This window comes from Halteromyces radiatus (assembly GCF_025201355.1).
Source record: "Halteromyces radiatus strain CBS 162.75 chromosome Unknown BX664scaffold_1, whole genome shotgun sequence".
Lineage (NCBI taxonomy): Eukaryota > Fungi > Mucoromycota > Mucoromycetes > Mucorales > Cunninghamellaceae > Halteromyces > Halteromyces radiatus.
In genome coordinates this window covers 678,078-695,741 of record NW_026251687.1, presented here as the reverse complement: position 1 = coordinate 695,741, position 17,664 = coordinate 678,078, and the positions used below count along the sequence as shown (strand labels likewise).

Sequence of the window (17,664 nt, the reverse complement as noted above, 5' to 3'; positions counted from 1 at the left end):
AGGCAAAGACTATCGATATACATACATTGCGACTCTAAACGCGAAATTGAAACGCAGCCAGTGTGAAGCACAACAGAAAAAAAAACTACGCGATTTTTTATTTTTTATTTTTTTTTTTTTTCTTTCGTTTCTCTGTTGACATTCTTACACATTTTCCTTTCTACACCATTTTATTATGGCCGGTGGCTCCAATCAGCAGATAAAGGGTCAACAAACACTTTTCTCATTCTTCAAGCAACCTTCGTCACAACCACAAACGATAAAAAAGCAAGAGCCACAGAAACAACATGCTGTCAAACCAATGACCACTGAATCGTTAGCTGTAAGAGATCGTGATCAACCTTCTCATACTGTTAAACAGGACTCTTCAACTTCACCATCAACAGCTAATGATGACAACGATGACAACGACGATACTGATACTAGGAAAAGTGTAAGTTCATTGTTTTTGGAAACGATTCTAAGCACTGTATCTTTTTGAATACTTTTCTCATTACATTCTTTTTTTTTTGTTTATTTGCTTATTTATTTATTTATTTTGGAAATGCCAATAGCGACGATCAAAGAAACGTATCATATATGCGGAAACAGATGATGACGACGATGAAGGTAGTGACAATGTCAAAGATATCCCACATTCAGGTATATGGATTAGAGGAAAAGAACAAATAGTAGCGAGTGCATACTAATGTGTTGTTTTTCCTTTTCATTTGTTTTTTTTTTTATTATTATTATTGGTGATAGATAACAAGCCTCGGAAACGACGCTCAAGACGAGTCATTGAAGACGATGATAGCAGCGATGAATTTAAACTTGATATTACAAAAGACCACGATGAGGATGATGATTATGACGATGGCAACTTTGGTAAAATTGACTTATAGCTATGAAACTGATCCATATTCTTTCGTGGAAAAATATTTGACCTTTTTTTCTTTCCTACCTATATTATTAGATTGTACAATGGATAGTGATGACGATATTATTCCTGCAACGGCTATGGAAACAGAACCACAGATATCTCCTATACAAGAGCGATTTAGAGTAAATTGAGTAGAAAAAAAAAAAGATGAATAGAACGATTTGATTTATTATCAACTCATTCAACTTTTTTCTTTTTATGGTGATTGATCAATTTGTAGAAGTTTACAATGAATTCTCCAGGTCCAGCATCTACAACAAAGCAGTCGCCAGCATCCATTTCGAAAACAAACTTTTTGACATCCACAACAAAATCGGAAAAGCAAATGGTAGATTACTAAATATGTCCCAATATTACCTTATCTATGAATGGTTATTAATCCATTTTCTCTCACTTTTTTTTATTATTTTATTTTATTTTTTATTGCAACAGGGAAGAAACAAGGCATTCAAGGAAAAGAATGATGTACGGTACAGCTGGTTAGCCAACCCAAAGGATGCAAATGGAAATCCTCCTGGTAAGATTGGAAAAATGAGATCTATAAGAGTTTAATCTGTTGCTGTTGCTTACTATCTCACGTTATTCACTTTTGATTTTAATTTTCGTCCCTAGATTCACCGGATTATGATCCTCGTACTCTCTATGTTCCACCTTCTGCTTGGAAGAATTTTACACCATTTGAAAAACAATTTTGGGAAATTAAATCAAAGCAATGGGATTCTGTAAGTAGATTACTATTATTTTTTTTTTTTTTTTTTTGCTATCTTCTCTGTTCTCATTACCATAATCATTATTACATTTTTAGGTCGTTTTCTTCAAAAAAGGCAAATTTTATGGTACGGTTCCAAAAAAAGAAAGAAGGATATAATGATTTTTTGTTTTTAATTTTGATGTTTTGAATACATAATAGAACTATATGAAAAGGATGCAGATATTGGACATCAAGACTTTGATTTGAAGATGACAGATAGAGTGAATATGCGTATGGTTGGTGTACCAGAATCCTCCTTTGATTATTGGGCTGCACAATTTATTGCTCGTGGGTAAGTATCATTTTTATAGGAAATCATGTTGACTTATATATATATATATATTTCTAGCCACAAAGTTGCTCGTGTGGACCAAATGGAAAATGCTATTGGAAAATCAATGCGTGATAGACAAGAATCAAAGACGAAATCAAAAGAAGATAAGGTGATCCGAAGAGAATTGACCTCAGTATTGACAGCTGGTACACTTGTGGATGCTGGTCTTTTGACAGATGACATGGGAACTTATTGTATGGCTATCAAGGTAAACATAATTTTTATCTGTGAAATGAAAGTTCTTGATTTGACCTTATTATTATTATTATTATTATTATTATTTAGGAATACTGCCCATCAGATCAATCAGATCCTTTGTTCGGTATTTGTTTTGTGGATACTTCAACTGCTGAATTCAATTTGGTGACATTCCAAGATGATAGAAATCGAACCAATTTTGAAACTCTCATTATGCAAATCAAACCAAGGGAACTTGTGACTGAAAAGGTAAAAAATCATATCTATATATTATAAGCGATTAGCTGATTGGGTTGCCGTGTTTATATATATATATATATATATATAGGGTCGCCTCAGTGCAGATACTTCTCGTATCCTCAAGAATTGCCTCAATAATCCTATTTGGAATATGTTGATACCTGAATCCGAATTCTGGGATGACCGTGTTACAGCTGATGAAATTCGTATTGGTGCCTATTTCACGCAAGGTAACTCCAATGATGATTTGGATTCTATGGGTAAACTTCAACCGAGTAAAAAATATTGAAAATGATCATTTTGATAATGAATCATATTTACATAATTATCCTTTAGATTCATGGCCTACTGCTTTACAAACTGCTGCGAAAACTCCTGTATTATTATCTGCTATTGGAGGATTGATTTGGTACCTACGATCGGTAAAGACAATGAAAATAAAAAAAGTCTGTTGTGTTCTAATTCTTTTTTTTTTTATGATTATACATAGTTGAAATTGGATAAAGAACTATTATCAGCTCGAAACTTCCATCCATATGATCCTTTACAAAATGCCACTTCTTTGGTACTAGACGGCCAAACGCTTGCTAACTTGGAAATCTTTGAAAATTCATTTGATGGCTCAACTGATGGAACGGTATTCAAGCTTCTTGCCAATAGTATTACTCCATTTGGAAAGCGACTCTTCAAGAGATGGTTATGCCATCCTTTACGCCAACTGAACGATATCAAGACGAGACAAGATGCTGTAGAGGATTTGATGAATATGCCTGAAATTCATGAACGGATTTCAACTGTATTTGCTGAACTACCTGATCTGGAACGACTTATTTCACGTATTCATTCTAAACGTTGCAAAGTTTCGGAATTTTTATTAGTACTTGATGGATTCAAGAAAGCAAAGGTAAGATTTTATTTAGATATGAAAGGAAAAAAAAAAGAAAATAGGCGGGAATGATATGGGATGAATCAAACACTTATAATCTATTTCTAATTCTAAATTTTGCAAAATACAGACCCTTATCGACTGGTTATCGTCAGTATGTCCATCATTTGAATCTGTTCTTTTAAAAACCTTAGTGACGAAATTCCCTCCAATCAATGATCAACTTGAATACTTTGGTGGAGCCTTTATTATCGCTGAAGTGGATATTGATTGTAAGTGTAACAAAAAAAAGAAAAAAAAGAAAAGAAAAAAAGATAAAGTAAAGATTTAACCTTATTTCTTTACAGATCAAAAAATGACAGCCATCATTCCAAAACAAGGTGTAAACAAGGACTGGGACGATATCAATGATGATCTGAAAGGATTGGAAAAGGCATTTGCCACTCACTTGGCACAAATGAAACTAGAATTAAAGTAAGCGTCAAAAGAAGTAAATGTTTTGACTTTTACTTGAACTAACTTTTTTTTTATCAAACCAATATATTCATCATTTATCTTAGATCAAGTCGATTGGAATACAAGGATCTTGGCAAAGAAATATATCAAATAGAAGTCCCAAAGAATATTACAGTACCAAAGGACTGGATTAGAATGTCATCAACTTCAGTAAGTTTACATTTGAATTGTTCTCTCTGTCCCTTTTCCTTTATATATATATATATTAACTCATAAATATGATGCCTATAGAAAGTGAACCGCTATTGGAATGCTACTCTTCGAGAACTTGTTACACAATATAAAGAGCATTTGGAAATTAAAAATGCTTATACCAAGAATTTCGCCAACCAAGTCTATTCTGAATTTGATGAACATTATGACTTATGGCTTGATGTGGTAAAACATTTGGCACACCTTGATGCTTTACTTGGACTTTGCAAGGGTTCATCAAGATTAGGTGGTAAAGTATTATGAAAGACATATTTTCGATGTTATTTTCTAAACCCTTTTTTCTTGTCTTTACGTTTCAATATGTATATAGAACCTTCGTGTCGACCTGAATTTACTGATCAAGAAACAAGTGTCCTTGAATTTGAAGAATTACGTCATCCTTGTATTGTCTCTGGGTAAGTTTGACATAGTATCATATCATCTTCATCTAATCACTGTCTCTTCTCCTTTTTTTTTACAAAAAAAAAAAAAAAAAAAAAAAAAAAAAAAAAAAAAAACCTATATATATAGCGCAACAACTGACTTTATCCCAAATGATACTACTCTTGGTGGTGAAGATCGACCTAACATCATGGTTTTAACAGGTCCAAACATGGGCGGCAAGTCAACACTTTTACGTCAGGTAAAGTTGATTGTCAAAGGAAAAAAAAAAAAAATAAAAAAATCAAACACTCATGTATCCATTGAATTTTGTTTAGACATGTGTTGCGATCATTATGGCACAGCTTGGTGGATATGTCCCAGCTAAAGCATGTAGGATGACTGCTTGTGATCGGATCTATACCCGCATTGGTGCAAATGACAATATCCTAGCAGGACAATCAACATTTATGGTAGAATTAGCCGAAACTTCTAAAATTTTACATGAAGCAACACCTAGATCGATGGTTATTCTAGATGAACTTGGTCGTGGGACCTCAACTTTTGATGGTTATTCAATTGCATATGCTGTTCTTCATTATTTGGCGACCCATGTTGGATGTTTGGCCATGTTTTCTACTCATTATCATACACTATGTCGTGAATTCGAACGGAATCCATCTATCAAGAACATGCATATGTAAGTCCCTCTGTCTACATTCCTTTTTTTTTTTTAGGTTGTGTATATTTAATATATTCAATTTTTTTTTTTTTGTTTTTGATATAGGGGATATATTATGGATGACGATGAACACAAAGTTATCTTCTTGTACAAACTAATGGAAGGGATTTGTGAAAAATCATTTGGGATGAATGTAGCAAAAATGGCGGGTTTACCGGACCATATCATCAACAAAGCAGTTACTGTTGCCGAATCATTTGAAAAAACACATCAAAGTAAAGACAGTACACACACCGCTATACATACTGGACAAGAACAAACATTCCATTTGACTCCTGCTCTTTTGGCCGACGTAGCATACCTTTTACAACAATCTGATCTTTCTGGGAAGCGACAACAACAGCAAACAAGAGCCTTGAAAACTATCATCAAATCATTCGGAAGATTACAATGAATGAACGATCTCAGGGTACCTTTCCATTAGTGCATTATTTGTAATCTAGTTGTATTACTTAACATCAATAAAGAACACTATAGTGATTATTATCTTTTAAAGTTTCCAATTGGGTTATGTACTGGATGATGGATGATGAGATAGTGGATGAATGGCAGTAATGATGGTTGTGCATAATGAAAATAATCATACTGTACGTGTCTTTTAACGTTGCCCCTTCTTTTTAATGGGTTGCTGATGAACGTTGTATACGGTGTATCATAGTGGTAATCCTGTGGATAGAAGCAAATCAAGGCCACCTCACTTTTGGTATATTGTATCAACTAACTAAGCAACAACCTACATCACTGTTTAAAGTAAATGTCTTGATCACAACTAGCACCATATAGAGAAAGAAGAAGAATGACTTATGCTTTTTTTTTTTTATGATAAACATATTTATTCTAATTTTAATTGGACTTTCCTTTTTTGGTACAATTCAATGCACTCCAGGCTTTCACCTCTTGTGCATCCATCACTGTAAATGAAAATAGATATATTTGTATCATAGCTTTGCAATTTTGTACAAAAAAAAAAAAAAAAAAAAAAGGCGTCTGTTGATACTGTAATCCGAGTTTAGGCAAAGGTTTGATATTATAACTAGAATATTCTTGATGATATAGATTTGAATGTGTCGATCATATACAAATGCGTATCCAAAGAAAATGGAATCTATTTTACAAAGATTCAATATTATCATGATTTCATTTTTTTTTTTTATAACCAAGATAAAGGATCATTCATATTCATTTTATAGAAAAAGGGCTTTTCTTTATTTTCTATCACTCAGCTTCAAGTGGAACCAAAGTTTCGACAAAAAGGTGATGGTGCCTGAGGTGGTACCAAAAGGAGGGGCTAAGGTAACAGCGAATCAGAAAATAGGCCCATTCGTTTTCAGTATCCGCCTATTTTTGTGAAACACTATTTTTGTGTGGGTTCCTTTTTTTTTTTTTTTCGGTCGCTCTTTCCTTTCTATTCTTACATTTTAACATTTATCAAATATATTGTCACTTTTTCTGAAATATGGAAGTGAAGAAAGGGTCTACTTTACGACGTGGTGGAGCAGGTGGTCGTAGAACTGGTAGAACCATCAACAAGAAATCAGTATACGAATATACATTACGATGTGCCATCAGAGCTTTCCATGAACAACTTCAACCAAATGACAAGGAAGTATCCAATAAAAAGCAAGATAGACATACTTCTGTTCATCTCAGTAGTGTAGGGGATATGTTTGGAAGTATTACAGATAGTGGCAACAGCAAACCTGATAAATTGACAAAAGAAGTAGTGCGAGGTCTGATACGACGACTAGAAGATATCGTCTCTGGTGAAAATACTGTGAAACCTGAATATCTTGACAAACGTTTCTTGACTGTGGTACGTCAGTTCCAAAAGGTACTTCAACAACATCGATACAAACCTACAGGTACAATCAATGACTTGGTGATCATCTTTTTGAAAACAAGTGAAGTCGAACTTAAACGGGATAATCCTAATCCGGCGGTCTGGTATGGTGATCTCAATCAATATATTGCTCGTTTTGCTGAATTGGTCATTGCCACTGTGGAAGAAGATGCTCCTCAATTAGCTACTCCTGAACTAATGGACAAACTCAATGGTTTCTTGGGATCTTCTAAAAGATCAACTTCTGATCAACGAAATAACGACAAGTCAACTATGGATTCCTTTGAAGCTCTGGAAAAGTATCCTATGGTACAAACAGTCAAACTTGTTTTCGATGTGGATGATTTGGAACATCGCAAAAAGCTACGTGAACTAGAACCTCTTTGCTCGGAATCGGTACGTTTTATATACATATATAAGAAGATTCATTTACTGAATTCCTCTTCTTTTCTCTCTTTTAGGCTCTTTTACTTGATCTAAAGAAATGTATCAATAATGTCCATACAAATCAACCTTTTCCCGGTCGTAGGGAAGACTATGCCTCACAGCAAGTATATGACAATTGGCAAAAACGGGAAGTCAAGCAACTGACAGAATTGATGAAGTCACTCATGTTGATGAATCCAAATCTCTCCCTGGGTGCTGGTAGCGAAACTGATGTTGGTAAATCAAACTTATTATCAAACAACAATCGATCCTCTATTCCAAATGGAGATGGTGACAATGTAAGCTCTATTATTATTATTATTATTATTATTATCAAGATATGTAACTGACTCTTTTTTTTTTTTTTTTTTTTTTTTTTTTGTGATAGCGACCTGAAAGTGCTTTTACCTATATTCCAAATGATCCACGCTCTTACTATCGATTACTTATGGATTTGTGCATTGAAAAGGATACAAGCTCAAACGCCGAAGCTGACCGTGCAAAATCAAGTGTTCTTTCGCAGCAATCGGATGAACTATTACGTGAATGTTGGAAGACATGGCGACTTTCTGCTCCTTACCGTGCTGTTCTTTATTTGGAACTGGTCAAGACGAGATTTGAATATGAACAATTGGATCATGATGATGTGAATGATGCTACTCGAGCTTTGGATAGGGTTATCAAAGAAAATGATGTTAGTACATGGGCTATCAATGATGTAAGTTAAAGATATGAATTGGATCTGATTCTGCGTAAAAAAAAAAAAAAAAAAAAAATACTAACATTCTTAATTTTTATCGTTATTTAGCGTGAAAGTTTGATTCGTGTCTTTGAAGGATTGAACCATACTCTGCTGCATGAATTGGCTGATGCCTTGTCAACCTATTGGAAAATTAAGTAAGTGTTTTTATCTTTTTTTTTTTTCCGGTTATTATTTTATTATCCTTGTTTCCTTCCTTACACCTACTCTTTTTGGAACATGTCATAGTCCTCAGTGGATTAGTGATCTTATTGCAATGTTGGACAAAATTTATGAAAATCCTGCATATCTCGAAGATCATGCCAATCCTGTACAACAATTACTCAACCTTGAAGAAGTAGTAGAGGTAATGGAAATAAATGTTTATTATTTTAATGAAATGATCAACTCATACTGAAATTATTTTTTTAATATATTCTTAACCTAGGGAGCCGCTGTAGAAAGATGGAGACTTGTTGAACGAGAAGCTAATAATCAAGAAGAAGATGATCTGACGAACTTGCTGACTTTGGCTGACAAACTGATCAAGGAATATGTTTCTCTCACCAACAAGAAATTCAAAACACCTCTGAAAGAGTAAGTTTTCAATTACTTATTATACACTGCTTCTGGGAATTTGAAATTTAATAATACTTCTTTTCCTTCTTCTCCTATATAGTATTATCAATGTTCCTGGTATCATCATGGCTCGGCAAATGCCCTACTTTGCTTTAGAAATCGAAAATTGGTCCTATATGCCTGCTTGTAAAACTGCTCCTATCGAAGTTACATTTGAACTTTACAACAAAGTTCTTAGTTTGAAACGTCTGTATGATCAACATGGCCCAAAGTAAGTGTTTGACAATATTATTTCAACCTATCAAATTAATTCTCTGATTCCTTTCATTTCTTTTTTTTTTTTAAAAAAAAAAATAGAAACAAGACTGTATTATTCAAAGTGGAATCTTGGTTCTTATCTCATGTCCGTCGCTGGTTAATGACTACGAACGATGCCACACTTGAATGGGTAGAAAACGCTATCAAACAAGATGAGGTAAATGAATCAAAAAAAAAAAAAGAGAGAGAGAAGAAGGGTGACCCTTTAGATGTCAATAACCATTTTATATTGTATTCAAACTAGTTCACTCGAATCAACGACACAACCTTGCATTCATCGTCTATTGTGGATCTTTTCAGTATGTTTCATCAAGCCGTTGACTTTGTTCAAAATCTCCAATGGCCCAACGAGCTCCAACATTGTCGATTTTTGACTGTATTATCTAAAATCATTGGAGTTGCACTTGAACAATACACTTATTCAATTGAAAGCATGATTATGGATGATATTTTCCCTCAATCGAACCGTGATCAAGAATCTCTAACAAGTTCTGCAACATTTTTTGGCAAGGCCCAACAACTTATTGGAAGTAGATATGGGAAGGAATTGGAAACACCTCCAGATTTTACAAAAGAGGTAAGTTAATAATCGATGGGGGAAAAACGACCGTTTGACATACAAGCTTACCTTTTTTTTTTTCTTGTTTGATGACGAAATAGCTATGTGTGAAAATCAATGACATTGAAGCCGCCAGGTTACGATTAGATCGTTTGTATGAATTGGTGGATGCGGATGATGTGGCAGAGTATATGCGAGAACACAGTGTGCCAGCTTCGGAGAAAGTGGAACAGAAAAACTATTTGTACTCGGTCAAGGTGGTCCGTGCGGAAAATTTGCCTCCTCTGGATAAGAACGGTCTTAGTGATCCTTATGTAGTCCTAGAATTCGGTGACAAGCAATCAAGTAGAACAAAGACAGTATATGAAACACTCAATCCTCGATGGGATCAAATGTTTGATATTTGGCTGGACGAAAAAACGGTGGATGTATTAGCTGTTGTTTACGATGAAGACTTGATTGGTACTCATGATGAATGTGGTGCTGTTTGGTTCCAATTATCTCCTCAATACTTTGATGACTATCAGACTCACGAATTGGTGTTGAATCTTCATCCTCAAGGCAAACTGGTTTTACGGGTCAGCATGGAAGGTGAAAAGGATGATATTCAATTCTGGTTTGGGAAAGCAGTACGAACTTTGAAACGTGTTGAAAACGATACAGCTGGTCTGATTGTTGATAGGGTAAAGTGATCTTTTTTTTTTTTAATCAAAGTACTATATTGACTTTTCTTTTTTTAATTTTTATAATAGATGGGCAAATATATGCGTCAACATCTATCGCGACGAACATTGGACACATTGTTGGGTCGAGAACGTAGTTTCTTTTCAGCCTTTAGCAAAGCAAATACTCAAGTGGAACCTAGTTTACAAGATTGTGAAGATTGCATTGCACCTGTACTAGATTACCTGGAACGAAACCTTCAAATCCTCAATGACAACTTATCAGAAACGAACATGCAACTAGTGATCATGAAAATATGGAAGGATATCTTATTAACCTTGGAAGGTATTATGCTTCCACCTTTGTCTGAACATCAGTCTGATATGATTCCTTTGGACGAATACGAAATGCATGTGGTTTTCAAATGGCTGGAAGTACGTCAAAAAAAAAAAAAAAAAAGAATGAATATGATGTTGACCCTTTCCTTATGTATATAGTTACTGAAGATTCTATTTAATGGTGGTGAAGATGGTGATGCCGTTCCTTTGGATCGACTTGAAAATTCAAGTTATCATGCCCTTTTAGCAATCAATGCTGCTTATGCTATGGAAACTGATAAACTGATGGAAATATACAACACTGTTCTCAAGAATCAGGTAGCAATGAAAATGCGTGGCGGAAGGAAAACTGATCGAAGCAAGACTGTATACCAATCAAGACATACCATTGCCAAGAAACCCAAATCTCAACGCAAATCAGTGGCCATGGATCTTCCTAGTAGTGAAACCATCTTACGAATCCTAAGAATGCGAAGTGGAAAACATGTACGTGACTTTTTACATACTGAATTCGAAAGACGAAATCAACCTCAACAACCTCAACAACAACAACAATCCAGTCATCCGTCTTCTCAATTACTTGATATCCAAGAAGAATCATCTGCCAATGATGATTCTCCCCCTTTTTTGAAATAAAGTCTACCAAACCCATTCCATTCTTTTTTTTTTTTTTTTTTTTAGTTATCTCTCTCCTTTTACTTACTATAATAAACTTAACATTTCATACCCCTCTCCTTATCTCTTTATTTATTATGATTTGATTTGACAACTCTTGTATCTAATGAAAATTGTTCATATGTCATGCTTAATGAGTAGTATGTCATCCATTGCTTCTATTTTCAGACTACTATCACTGTATTCCAGATAGAGATCACTAATCTTTTTTTTTTTTTTAAAAAAAAAAAAGAATATATATAAGAGAAAACAAAGATCAAGAATGACCCTATGGATGATGATGATGATGATGTGTGATAGGATTCATAACATAAATTTGAGAATATTATCAAGAGTGTGTATGCGAATGTGACCAAACGCTTGATTACTGTCGATCGTATCCATGATGAATAGTTTGGAAGAAAAAAAAAAAGGAAAAATAAAAAAAAAAATTGATATATATTTTATTGTATGATCATAAATGTAGAATGATGAAAAAAGATCTAATATATAAAATGGAGGATATAACAATACTTTTCTTTTTAATAAATAAATAAATAAAAAAGGAATCATACCGTACTCAACATCCAAAAGGGAGATATACTGGGGCGACCCTTTGATTGATCATCCAAAATGGCTTGTATGGTTTCATTCATCACCGGATCTTGATGATCCAAACTTGTAGGTTCTTGTTCTACCGTAAATGGATTTCCAAACAATGCTTTCTCCACGGCTGTGTTGATCCATTGTCGATCAGCTTGATCACGATCAGGTTGTGCTGATGTTGATTGAGCCGCATGTTCAAACGCCACCTTAGCCATCATCAATAAAGGTCGTAATCTTGACTGTGCCCATGCTTTATCTTCGTCATTCCATTGAGATGCTTGTTGTGCATACGTTTGAAGATGTCTTGTCACTGAGTGTGAGATGGATGCACCATTCTTTGCTGTGTAATGCCAGATATCCTTTGCTACATTTGTGTTTTGAATCCCTCGAGCCAATGATGTCCAGTATTGCAAATTGAGACTTTGATAGTGTAACAAGGCTTGCCATGATGGTTGTGGAGTATCTTTACCACCAAGTACTGTCTGTCCTTGAGGCATCATCATCATCGATTGAAGACGTAAGAGCTGGTAAGGTTGTTCACCATCTTGATCGAATTGCTTCCCAATCCGCATTCGACACCGATTAGCTACACGTAGTAATAATCGAACATCGTTTGTGAAAGCAGCCAGAGATGTCACTTGAAGATCATAAAGAACACCACGATGATCTGTCATTTGAGCCAAATGGATTCCTGCTGGTGAAGTTACCAAATATTCCAAAAAGTCTGCTGTCATAGCCTGCATATATATGTATTCCTTATGTGTTAGAAGTTGCATATGTCGTAAAAGTCGAACACAATCCAATAATGAAGAGAGATCAGTTTTGGTGAGGTCAGAAGTATTGAGAAGGCGATTATTATTGTTATTATTGTTATTGTTGTTGTTAGCTAGTATGGTAGATGGTGAAGAAAATGCTGCATGATGATGTTTTGTTGAAGTACCAGTTGCCAATCGACCCAAACTAGGGAAAGAATAACCTTGATCTGATAAAAAGTCCAATAAATGACTATCATCCGGAATCCTTCTTGCTGAACTATATTGATCTTCATCCGCCATTGCTTTTTCTTCCAAAAGATGAACTCTAATCATGTTTGCCGCCATTTTCCCATAATTTTCATTTCCAACAAAATAATGCGCCAAAGTCAATATTGTCACGTTTTGAGATAAAGTGCCTAAGCGTTCCGGTCCAAGTGTCGAGATAGGTGGAGATGTGTTTTTCTCTGTCACGTCGCTTTCTTCGTCACTGTTATCATTTGTTGTCATCATATCGTGTTCGCCTACTACAGATGGATAGTATGTATAAAGATCACCGATGATAGTATCAGCACGAGCCATCAGGGATTTAACAACTGCTGTGATATCTTGATCTTTATTCCAATAGCTATACCGAATATTCGCCATTTCCTTTTCATTGTATAAAAACATTTTGTCCTGTCGATAATACCGTCGAGCAATCCCTTCATCCAAACTGTCTAATGATGATTGAATAGCTAATAGTCGATTGAATGCCCGGATAGATGATGCTTCCTTTTTATTTTCTTCTTGTTGTGGATTGCCGCTGAATAATCTATATACCCATCCAATACTTCGAAAATTCCCTTTGTCTTGACTATAAGGTCGTTCACTTGGTTCCCATGGTACAGTTGGTCTACTGAGTCGTCTATTTTCCAAAGCACCTAATGTCCATAAAAGTTCCAACTATATAAAAGTTTATTGAGTCATCCCACCCTTTTTATATCAATTCAAAAAAAAAAAAAAAAAAGATATCTTACCTTGCTTCGTCGACCATATCGCATATTCAGATTATATTCTTCAGTTGAATCATGACGAAATATGATTTGAGGTTCTTCAGGAGCTTTGGGTCGTTCATCCAAGTTGTTCAAAAGTACCGAGTTATTCAAAAGTCTAGTCATTGGTACAATAAAGTATTTGGTGGTCGCACCGTGATTATCCAATTGAGTCTTAATTTCTTGAAATCCATTGTTGCTAAGATAACAATTACCATCAAAAGGCATGATCCATTTTGCATTTTTGATTGTTCTTGCATGTTCAATAGCAGTATTTCGTCCACCATTCTATAGATAGAAAAAAAAACAATATTTTTAGTATTTAATTTTTTTTTTTTAAATAATAATAATAATAAGACTTACATTATTCATAGCATATAGATTCTTATCATGATAAGTATAATCCAAAGCCCGTAATTTGGCAACTTTACTATAACGTCGATAGTCATCCGAATGTAAAAAGTCAGGTTCTGTGAAATCTTCCAGTCTAAAATCTAATTGTCTATAAACGTCTTCTTCAAAAGGTAGTCGAATATATTCCTTGTTGTGACGATCCAAAAGGCGAATGATGGTGGCTTCATTAGCAGTATTTGAGATACGATTAAGTAAAAAGATCTTTCGAGTGTTCGGGAAGTCTGGTTCATGTTCCAAAATAAACTGAAGGTTAGAAAGTGTTTGACCTTCCTTGTGTCGTGGAGGTAAGTCATTTCCAATGATACGATAAAGTATAATCTGATCACGAACTGTTTCTGGGTATATAGGTTGTTGTTGTTGTTGGATGACCTTATCTTGTATTGGTAAAGGACTTGAAGAATCTAAAGGTGGAAATTCCTTAACAAATTTGAAGAAAGGCACGTAACCAAATAAAAAGAGAATACCAGCCATCAAAACTAAAATCTTGAGCCATCGAGGTTGTTGTCTATATTTTCTTGCTGTCCGTGAAGGGAAATAGAAGAACCGAGAAGGTGGTTTGTCCTTATAATATTTGATATTGCTATTACTGTTTTGACCCAAGTCCACAGCGATCATGTCTGACGCTGATAGATGATGTCTACGAAAGGTTGTGTCTATAGAAGGTGATAATGGTGTAGATGGTGAAGTTGATGAATCGTGACTAAAAGGTGGCATCATCCATAAGAAGAAACAAGTGACAAATAAAAGAAAAAGAAGAAAGAAAGAAAAAAAGAGAAAAAAAAAAGGGGGAAGAAAAGGAAAGAAAAAAAAAATAGAAAAAGGCTGCGTCTAAAAATACTGAGTCGAGGCGTCGAGACCCATTCTTTCTTTCTTTTGTTTCCCTTGAGATGAGCCCCACTTCGACTTCTGTAGTTAAAAAAAAAATCGGTTATCGATGAATGAAGTCTCCTCTTCTTTAAGATAACCTAAGGCAGAGAGAGAAATTGAATGATTTATATCTAACTCCTTATCTTTTGATTTATCCCCTTACGGTAGGTCATGTCTTGGAAGGGACCACTGTAAAAACTTGGATTTTCATTTGATTGGCTGATACGAACTGGCTTTGGATTTTTAAAGATTTTCAGTACATATAATTCAAAATCATTCAAAAGGTACACCGCACGTGTGTTTAGCTTAGTTTCAAGTATATATTATTATTATTATTATTATTATTATTGTTACTATTGTTATTATTACTATTATTATTATTATTATTATTATTATTACTATAATTGTTATTATTATTATCAGTAGTAGTACATAGTTAAAGTGATACCCTTGATAACTAGTATGAAAAGGGATAGTGTTATCCTTTTTTATTTTGTGTGCCATTCATAAATCAATATTCCCCCTTTTTTTTTTTTTCTATCTCTATTTTTCTTGGCTCCTGAACGGAATGATTATCCGAAGATCAACTCATGCGATCAATCGATCATCTTATATATATATGAAACATTGGGATTAAATAAAGTTATCATTTTACTATTATAAAAATAAATAAATTAATCTAATAATAGAAGAGACAAAAACAAACAAATAAAAAAACAGTAAAGAGAGGGGGGTATAACTAAATGTACACATAAAATAAAATATACTACTAAGAGGAGGAAGAGGTTTTGTTAAAGTCATCACGAAGATTAAGAATGGCAGACTTTGATCCAAAGATTAATCCAACAATTCCCAAGACCACAATCAAGAAACAGACGATCAATTCATACCAAGGTTTATTCCGAACACCAGTAAGTCGAAGATAAAACGCGACGGGAAAAATCAATACCAAACCACAATTGGAAAACGCGCCAAGCAAACTAAGGAAATCACCAAAGAAAGGTACTTCGATTGCCACAGCAGCCACGACAACAATCATCACAATACGAAGTGTCATACGAAGAGCAATTTCAACCAAACGGGAATGATGGAAGGATGAGATTTTGAATAATTTTTCGAGATCCAAAGATAATGCTGTCAATAAGATAGGACATGCGAAGATAACATGAAGAGTGATGATGATTTGAGCCGCAATCTTTGAAGGACCATCAGGAATACTGTTGTAAGCAGGAGATTCTACTTGATTACCATAAATAGCATAACCTGGCACAGCAATCAAAAGATAAATAATCACGCATGTTGTCAGTCCAGCAAACACCACTTTGTTCCAATCTTGAGGACGACGCATTCCAGCTTCCACATGAGCATAAACCGGATTACCACCTAAAACGTTGATTCATCCAAAAAAAAAAAAAATTAGTCATTAGAGAATCTTACATTTATATTTTATATCATCCTACCAAAAGAAAACACGATGGAGCTAAGAGCAATAGGAAACTGATCCCAGATCACAGAATCCGTATGTACATTTGAATGATTTTTCTTGTCCTTGATAGATTCCACCAATACAATCAAAATAGTGATCACAGTTGCCAAAGCACCAAATGCACTGAGAAATCCAACTTCTTTCATCGATTTGAAAAAGACAAAAGGAAGAGCCACAGCAGCACAACAAATGATGGTCCAAATTTCCATACTTAACTCAGCCGACGTACCTTGACAAATAGCAGTTAAATTAGAACCAGCAAGCATCATGAATAATACAGATACACCAATCAAGATGATAAAAGTGAAGAAGAAGGCCACCCAACTACCGATAGTACCGAAAGCATCTTGAGCAATTTCTTGGTAAGATGATAATCGTGTCCGTCCATTGTGATAGAGACATTTGATAAGAATAATGCCGGTATCTACCAAAACGAAAAAAAAAGAATGCAAGGAAAAAAGAAACAAAAAGAAATAATCCATGTATTATTATACTTACAAGTAGAGAACATCCATGACAGAAAAAGAATGAAAAGACCTGAGTTTTAAAGAAAAAAGAAAAAGAGGGACAAGTCAGTTGAAAAGGAAAACACCCTTAATGAGTCATTCGATTGAGTTAAGAACTCGAAAGTTTTTTCATTTTTTCATTTTTTTTTTCTTTTTACCGATCCATCCGCCTTGTCGTAAAGCATAACTAAATGCAGATGTAATAAAAATAAAAAGATTGATTAACACCATATATATATAATATTGTAATATGATTTTTTTTTTATTTACGGAAGTGATAAAGCACCTGTTCCAGCCACTAAATATAGAAATAAAAATAAAAAAAATAGATCGTTAGTAATCCATACTTAATAGTTAAAATGATGAATTTACTTACCAACACAAACAACGTTGAAATAAGCTAAGAAACTAGAACCTTGAGCTTCACGTTCAACACCATGATCAAAGTGTACAGATGATTGATCATCTACAATCACTATAAATAAAAAAAAAATTAAGTTAATTGAGATCTAAGATTGCTTAAAAAGGGTTGGTTGTTATTTTTTTTTCTACCTTCACTAGTGGTGTATTCTTTGATAGATGCTTCCGGTGTTGTTGGTTTTTCTTTTGACCTAAATAACATGGAATAATGATGACGATGATAATGTTATAGGAAACTTTATAGAAATCAAACAATAAAAATAATAAATAAGAGAAAGAAAAGCAAGAAAGAAAGGAGAGA

General features: G+C 34.3%; 4 protein-coding genes across 4 annotated transcripts; 2 read left to right on the top strand and 2 right to left on the bottom strand.

Annotated features, from left to right (window-relative positions):
- Positions 1-301: 301 nt before the first annotated feature.
- Positions 302-5,124, top strand: BX664DRAFT_363056 (muts domain V-domain-containing protein; the record flags this gene model as incomplete). The annotated part of the gene is made up of 20 exons (XM_051548355.1): positions 302-433; positions 555-642; positions 745-867; positions 956-1,044; positions 1,355-1,439; positions 1,535-1,644; positions 1,728-1,758; positions 1,833-1,965; positions 2,023-2,215; positions 2,293-2,454; positions 2,534-2,705; positions 2,782-2,867; positions 2,936-3,349; positions 3,462-3,603; positions 3,679-3,805; positions 3,892-3,997; positions 4,079-4,289; positions 4,371-4,455; positions 4,571-4,682; positions 4,759-5,124. 20 exons carry the CDS (start codon positions 302-304, stop codon positions 5,122-5,124), a joined length of 2,967 nt encoding a protein of 988 aa, XP_051404294.1.
- Positions 5,125-6,545: 1,421 nt separating this feature from the next.
- Positions 6,546-11,260, top strand: BX664DRAFT_354245 (uncharacterized protein; the record flags this gene model as incomplete). Its single annotated transcript, XM_051547736.1, has 12 exons — positions 6,546-7,398; positions 7,464-7,727; positions 7,817-8,146; positions 8,237-8,325; positions 8,417-8,534; positions 8,616-8,764; positions 8,847-9,017; positions 9,104-9,221; positions 9,309-9,641; positions 9,725-10,306; positions 10,376-10,720; positions 10,784-11,260. The coding sequence occupies exons 1-12, from the start codon at positions 6,619-6,621 to the stop codon at positions 11,258-11,260; spliced, it is 3,756 nt and encodes a 1,251-aa protein (XP_051404293.1). The 5' UTR covers positions 6,546-6,618.
- A 498-nt stretch (positions 11,261-11,758) lies between these two features.
- BX664DRAFT_319406 (uncharacterized protein) lies at positions 11,759-14,866 on the bottom strand. Its single transcript, XM_051542938.1, has 3 exons — positions 14,034-14,866; positions 13,656-13,958; positions 11,759-13,581 (listed from the first exon to the last, which is right to left on the bottom strand). Exons 1-3 carry the CDS (start codon positions 14,799-14,801, stop codon positions 11,848-11,850), a joined length of 2,805 nt encoding a protein of 934 aa, XP_051404292.1. The 5' UTR covers positions 14,802-14,866; the 3' UTR covers positions 11,759-11,847.
- A 712-nt stretch (positions 14,867-15,578) lies between these two features.
- On the bottom strand, positions 15,579-17,635 carry BX664DRAFT_319400 (transmembrane amino acid transporter protein-domain-containing protein). Its single transcript, XM_051542937.1, has 7 exons — positions 17,496-17,635; positions 17,320-17,418; positions 17,214-17,241; positions 17,102-17,130; positions 16,936-16,974; positions 16,412-16,861; positions 15,579-16,334 (listed from the first exon to the last, which is right to left on the bottom strand). The coding sequence occupies exons 1-7, from the start codon at positions 17,563-17,565 to the stop codon at positions 15,721-15,723; spliced, it is 1,329 nt and encodes a 442-aa protein (XP_051404291.1). The 5' UTR covers positions 17,566-17,635; the 3' UTR covers positions 15,579-15,720.
- Between the last annotated feature and the right edge of the window lie 29 nt (positions 17,636-17,664).